The sequence below is a fragment of the Oryx dammah genome, unplaced genomic scaffold (genome assembly GCF_014754425.2).
Source record: "Oryx dammah isolate SB20612 unplaced genomic scaffold, SCBI_Odam_1.1 HiC_scaffold_22, whole genome shotgun sequence".
NCBI lineage: Eukaryota > Metazoa > Chordata > Mammalia > Artiodactyla > Bovidae > Oryx > Oryx dammah.
The window spans coordinates 473,442-480,400 of record NW_024070206.1 but is presented as its reverse complement, the minus strand read 5'-3'; the positions used below and the strand labels follow the sequence as shown (position 1 = coordinate 480,400).

Genomic DNA, 6,959 nt, shown 5'->3' with positions numbered 1-6,959 from the left:
AGAGGGCACTCAGCCTGACCTGACCCAGGACCGGGCACAGAGGGCACCCAGCCTGACCTGACCCAGGACCGGGCACAGACGGGACGCGCAGTCAGATCTGCTGAACAGCCATCCCCGTCCTCGGCTAACTTTCATTCTCAATCCTGTTTCAACCTCACGCACTCACTTGGTTTGAATCAAACCAAGAGGGATGAAAGAAGAGCCCCGTGCTGGACTCACTTCTCCAAGTGGTCCCCTGTATGAAGTGGGGAAGGGGGACCAGCGTGCGAGGTTACCGCCATACCTGAGTCAGGCGCTATTAGATGACTTTAAAAAGGTTTAACAGAACCTTTGAACCTCAAACACAATATATCTCTGGGGGTAAGAAAACCTTTTTACTCGCACACTACAAAGGCAGTGTTGTTTTTCCAGCACAAATGCTGCACGACTGCTGAAATACTGCTCCTGCGAAGACACGATGGATGACCTCAGAAATGGGTGTGGGGGTGTGCTGAGTGGGAGAGACTGCTATTAATACACACAGCACCCACACACCTGCTTCATGAGTGGGTTTATCAGCCTCCAAAATGCTGACTAGGACTGGGAGGAAAGATAAACTATAAGAGTTTGGCTTAAAAAAAAAAAATGTGGCTTTCTGTTACCTGGTGTACTATGTGGCCTAATGACATTTAGTGACTGAAATATACCAGTTCAACCAAGGATTGCTAAAAAGATCAATCCGTTCTCACTAGAAAGCACAGCTGAAAGTAACAGGATGCACAGAAGAAAGCCATGTTTTCGACTGACATTAAACAGCAACAACGGCCCTAAAACAGAAAAGAGAACTGAGTGAATTGTCAAATTTTACAAAAGTCCCCAAATGTGGTTGCTCAACAGCACATAACTGCAGACTCTGGGTGCCATAGTGCATCTTTTCTCTACAAAGTAAATCACTGAGAAAGGGGTCATATGATTCTTCGCAGGCAGAAAGATGCGCTTTCCCAAGGAAAGTTCATCATTAAATATATTATTTAAGACTGGATCATCTTCGGGCTATTTTTAATCCTATCATTTTGCTGCCAAAATTGGCCTTAAGCAGCTAATGCTCAACCACTAGAAAAACGATGTTTTCTCATGTATTTTGTACACTGGCCTGAGAATGGTCTTGCTTTCCAGTTAAGCAACTGTTTGAGTGGATGTGGACTGTGTACAGAAAAGAGAAACTGCTTGCTGACCAACTAATAAAAAGGAAGCTAAGCCTACTGGATGCGGAGAAGTAAGTTCCTGTCTTCCTAAACCACAGAGACCAAAGCATCAGCGCACAGAAAGCGTCGCCCCACCGTCTCAGCAGAAGGAGCCAATCGCCCACTAAGGCACCTTTTCCTTGCAGCTTTCAGACGTCTCCCGCTCTCCTAAGACACGAAGCAAAATGCTGTCACGCTTCTCAGTTCAGAGCGCACCATTCACCATCAACTTGCCTACATCTCAACCCTGTGCTTGCAAAAGCCACCTTGGCCGTGAAGTGGTCCCGGGGCCCCTAAACTCATCTACAGAAATTTGAACTGAGTGACAAGGGGATAAAGCAATGCTGAATACAGCCATTAAGAGTTAAGTTTCCTGTCTTTAACTGGAGGGGAAAGCTATCTCACTTTAACGGGGCCGCCAGTGCCAACTCGTCTCGTGCTCAGCTGCTTCAGTCGTGCCCAGCTCTCCTCAACCCTACGGACTGTAGCCCGCCAGGACTGGAGTGGGTCGCCGTGCCCTCCTCCAGGGGCTCTCTCTGACTCAGGGACGGAACCCTTGTCTCCTGCCCTGCAGGCGGATTCTTCACCGACGAGCCACCGAGGAAGGCCCGCAGATTGTATGGTTACCACGGAAAACCTCCTCGAGAGGTCAGAGCTTGTGACCATTCTGCTCCTGTCTCTACAGCATTCCAGCCTCTCTCCTCCAAAGCGCAGACCGCTCTAGCAGATACCTGGGATGTGCCTGGCATTCTAGGTAACGCCACGGAGCCCAGGAGGCCACTGGAAGGGCACGCTGCAGGACCCCGCCCGGACTCTCATCTTTCCTAAAAGACGTCAGGGGAATCGGTGGTCGGTGATGGTAGCCGGCACCTCTAGCCCCCCTGTGCACCCCAACACCTGCAGACGTGCGACCCACAGGCTCTGACTCAGAGGCTCCGGGTGGGACCTGAGGCGCTGCTCCTCCAAGATGCCCCCGGGGGACGTCGCGAGCTCCCACACGTGGCGAGGCGGGTCTCAGACGCTTCCTAGAGCCGCGGCCGGCCCGCCGCTCGGCGACCGCGCCTCCCTCTGAAGCTTTATTCAGACTCAGGGATAAAGCCCCAGGCCACTCCCCAGCCCGTTTCTTCCTCAGTGTTTGCCTGACGTGCGGACTTCTGAGACCGCCTCTCAGACACTGACCACCCAAGGCCCTGCTTTCTGCCGCTTACGGGGCACGGAATGCAGACCGTTCTCCCTCAGCCTCCGAAGCAGCAGCAGCAAAGAACCAGTGTGACTTCGAGTCTAAAGGCCCATCAGAACAGGTTCAGCAGATGGGCTGACCCGCTGAGTCCTGTGAGCAGGCAAGTTACTGCCCAGCGCTGAGAGAATGTGCCAGCTCGCCTCTGAAACTTGCCCATCCTCACCGGGTCCTTCACGCTGTACCACGACATGTATTATGAGAGAAGCAACTCTGACTGGTGCAAATTGGGAGGAAAATCTGTCTGGATGCCAAATGCTCAAAATGAAAATTTAGGTTCATAATGCATCTTTGGAAAGGACATGTAAATCAGTCTCCCAAATACACTTCTCAAACAATACTACCTTTTTTATTATTCCAAGGTGTCCATTTATGGTGGCATTTCCTCACACTTTTTTCTGCCAAAGGCCTTTGTCTTCCTATTTGGTCATCCATCTCTATGTTGTCCTGAATGCTACACGTTTCACCATCAGCAGTTTGTGCTTCTATAGGATTTATTTTTACTATAAGAGGTTTTGACAAGAATAAGTTTATCATGCTCTATGGCACGTCATTGTGGTTTGGCATCATAGAATGTAGCCTCTACATTTACCAACCTCAGATACCTGTTGACCACAAAGATAGGCTCTACTAAGAAAATTCTATTTTGAAAGGAGGAAAGAGCGGGCCTTCACTTAAAAAGAAAATTCAGTTGTATGAGATGTTAAGGTACCACAACTTTACAACAAAGATCAAGATAACATCTTCATCTCTATCACAAACATATGTCCCCATCTCCCATCTTTTTATTGCGTTACTTGACACGTGACAGTCACCACCCTGGCTTTCTTTCAACTGGAAAGAAAATTTTTTTTATATTTTTTCACAAAAGTTATGTAATAGTCAAACTGTTCAGTTACTTTTACTTTGGTCTCAAAATGATCCTTTTGGTGTCTGGAAGTCCCTACCTGTTTGGTTATAGTGGTTACAAACAAAACCACCTACTTAATCAAACATTTAACAAAAATATTCCTTACACCTACAGAACTCTTCCAGAATTACTAAAGATCTGATAATATGGGACCTCAAAGAGACAATTCACAAAAAGCATTGATTAATAAATTTTAGGGATGGAATGCGGATTTTCACTTTTAAACGCTAAACAGTGGCGTCAGGGCTCTGTCAGCTTTGGTCACGCAGGGTCCGGTGTCCAGTCAGTCATCTACTTTCCTTGGACTTTTCTCTTTTCAGCCCCTCGTACGTGCACACTTTGTAAAATATGCAATGTGCTTCTTGAAATCGAACCCACGTGGAGTGCCTTCTAAGGATTTTGCTCCTGTTAGGTCCTATAAGATAGAAACAGCAGTAATCCTCCTGGAGACTGTAAGAGGAACCACTGAATGGCACCCTTTTTTCAAAGACAGCTCCTCAGATTAAAACAAAAAGTCTGCAGAAAACTTGAACCAGAGTTATTCCTCTTTCACTTTTTCACAAATTAATCATTTCAGATATGAAGTATAGATGTCAATGACACTTCTTCAGTCTTACGAGCTGTACTCCTCCCCCAAAGAATCACGCTCACAAAAAGAGCTTTATGGTGACATGTCGGAGGCTCTGTCTAGCACAACAGTACCAGGAAAAAAAAAAAAAAAAACAGCTCACAGATGTTCTTCAAAAATACAAGCATCAATCACTTCAACTAAAGTCACAGCATGAGAATCCACAGCTAAGAATCAATTCTTCTATCTTTATATAGATACTCTGGACGCAAGTTTGCCCAGCAGAGGATCCCACCAAACGATGCGCGTTGTAGGTTAGGGTGGAAACTAAAATAGACTAAAAATTCCAATAAACTTCCAAATCATACACAAGTTATAGAAATAGAACACAAGGTAGGCGGCCAATGCGAAATCTGTCAGTGGTGAAACAAACACCCATAGCCCAGGGTTCTTCAAGATACAAGGCCATGCCCACCATGAACGGGGCACAAACTGGAGGTCAGTGTCACCGGACTCTGGAAGTCACCTTGACCTTTTCCCAACCATCCAAGTTTTCTAGGGAAAGGGGCTACACTGGTTTTCCTCTTTGGGGAGATTTTACCAAGTGAGTCAGAGAAGGCAGGCCCCTGGGCCTCTAGAGGAGTCTGCTCTTCTAAATCCTGTGGTTTTCAAACTTTAGGACAAAGCAGAACCCCCCAGGGGAGCTTATTTCTGATGCAGACAGTCAGGACTCAGCCTGGCATCCAGTTTATGAGTTGTCCCTGAAATGCTCGTTTTCAATAAGCTACTCCACCAGGTACCATGATCATGGGGATCCCTGGACTCCCAGTTTCAGAAACCTTGAAGGGATGCTCTTTATCCCCAAATTCTACTGAGCAGCAAAGGCGGGATCTTTGGACCTCAGTGGCCGGCGCAAGGGAAGCGATGTCTCCGGGGAAGGAGTGATCGCGGTAGGGCTGGCAGGGAGAGCTCTCTGCAAGGGAAGAGAAAGGGAGACCACACACCTGGCTTTACTCCACTGGCCTGCCCTTGACCCTGGGCCCAGCCACACCCCGCCACGCGGACTGCACTGGGCCCCGACCCGAGGCGCCCGGCTCAGGCTCACACCCAGACGAGCACCTACCCAGCCTCCGTTGTCCTGGATCCAGGTGTGCAGATGCCGGTTCAGGTACTCGGTCATCCACAGGGCGATGCTGTCCACCAGCGGCGACATCTCCCGGTTGACGCTCTCCACACACATGACCCCTCCGAACTCAAAGAAGGCCACGATGCGCCCCCAGTTCACCCCGTCCCTGAAGAGCTCCTCCACCACCGTGGCGAAGCGTCCCCTCGCGGTGAAGGGCGTCAGGTGCAGCTGGCTGGACATCTCGGCGAAGTCGCGGCGGTAGCGCCGAGAGAAGTCATCGCCGGCCTGGCGCAGGGTCAGGTGGACCACAGGTGGCACCGGGCTGGGCGCAGGCCCGGCGGCGGCGGCGGCCGGGGGCGGCGGCGGGGAGGTCCTGGAGGGCGCGGGCGTGCGGCCCGGCTGGGAGGACAGGATGCCCGGCGCGGGGGCGGCCCCGGGGGGCGCGGCGCCCGCGGCCCCGGCATCCCACTCGTAGCCCCGCTGCGACAGCTTGTAGTGGATGAACTTGAGCACGATCTCTCGGTTATCGTAGCCTGCTCCCCCCGCGTGCGCCATCCTTCCGCCGCGGAAGGGCAGCCGGGCCCCCACAGCACCTCTCGCCCCCCGCTGCCCGCCCCACGGCCCCGCAAATGGGGTGAAGAGTTACAATCCAGCTATTTCATTGGATGTGCTTTGCATTCCTGGATGAGGGGGTGTCTTCAGTCACGCGGAACACTTGATTCCGGTGTTTCCCTCTTGGCAGGAGATGCTGGAAATTTTTATTTAAATCCCTTTCGGATCTTTATTTCATGAGGCACATTGCTAATTACTGTTAGTATCAGTCTACCTCCTCCGTGATGCTGAAAGGTTAGAAAAACTAATCAGTCAAAATCAGGTGCGTTTCCCTCTGTACGCTGGTTGAAAGCGGGGCACACACTGCAAGTTACACGCGGAGAAGACTGTATCACACTGCCTGGAAATTAAACTTACTCCAATGCACTTAAAGTGAAAATCGCAAAGGTTCCCACTGACAGTTACATTAAACCAATTTCCTGTGCAAAGAACTTACTTGTATTTTTTAAGGACAGCATGATCCTCTGTGAAGTTTCCTTTTTTGTGAAAACAAATGAAAAGGCAAAAAGATTCCATCAATCTTCAGAACTCTCCAGTTAGAGCTGCTCTGAAAACTTCCAAATGAATCAGGAGTTGGGGGAGGGGGGTGCAAAAAATTAGGAGAATTTCCAGTCTGATTCCTAGACTTCTTCACAGAAATGTCAATCTGTAGGAATCCCAACCGGAGATCTCAAGAGCACGAGCAAACGGAAGGCAGCGGCGGCGGCGGATGAATTACCATTTCTCAGTCGGTATTTGCAGAAGTCCTGTGATTTTCCCCTTCTCGGCAATTTTCACGCGCGCACACACGCGCGGGCACACACATGGAGCTGTGTCCGCGGGGCCGCCTCACGCCTCCCCGGGGAGAGAACACCCGGCCGGAGCCGGCGGGCGAGCCGCGGACGCGGGCGGGGATCCTCTCCGATCAAACTCCGAACGGCCAAGGCATTTTCCGAAGAGCTGCCGATAGACGCAGGCTGGCCGCGCCGGCCCCGCGGTGCCGAGCGCGAGGAGCCCGCGCTGTGTGTGGTGCCGCGAGGGTGGGAGGCGGCGCTGGCGGGGGAGGGCTGTATTTTTTTTCCCCCTCTTTTCCTAAAAAGGGATGACTGCTACGAAGTTCTCCCCCCCCGGACCCCTCTTCCGCTGCACCCCACCGGCGCACCCCGCCTCCGGGCCGCGCACCCTCTCCCCGCCCCCGCGCCGCGCGCTCCGGCCGAGGACGCCGCCCGGGGGGGGCCCGGCGCCCGCACCTTCGCGGCGGCGGGGGGACCGGGCGCGGGGCGGGGCGGCGGGAGGAAGGGGGC

The 6,959-nt window shown here is 51.7% G+C and overlaps 1 protein-coding gene across 1 annotated transcript in view; it reads right to left on the bottom strand.

The window, feature by feature from the left end:
* Positions 1-6,905, bottom strand: part of BCL2 (BCL2 apoptosis regulator) — a 195,891-nt gene extending 188,986 nt beyond the window's left edge. Inside the window, exons 1-2 of the mRNA XM_040264263.1 lie at positions 6,113-6,905; positions 5,062-5,903 (exon numbers count right to left, since the gene is read on the bottom strand). Of these exons, the coding sequence (XP_040120197.1) occupies positions 5,062-5,619 (558 nt within the window). The 5' untranslated portion in view covers positions 5,620-5,903; positions 6,113-6,905. The remainder of the gene's footprint in view (positions 1-5,061; positions 5,904-6,112) is intronic.
* Positions 6,906-6,959: the final 54 nt, after the last annotated feature.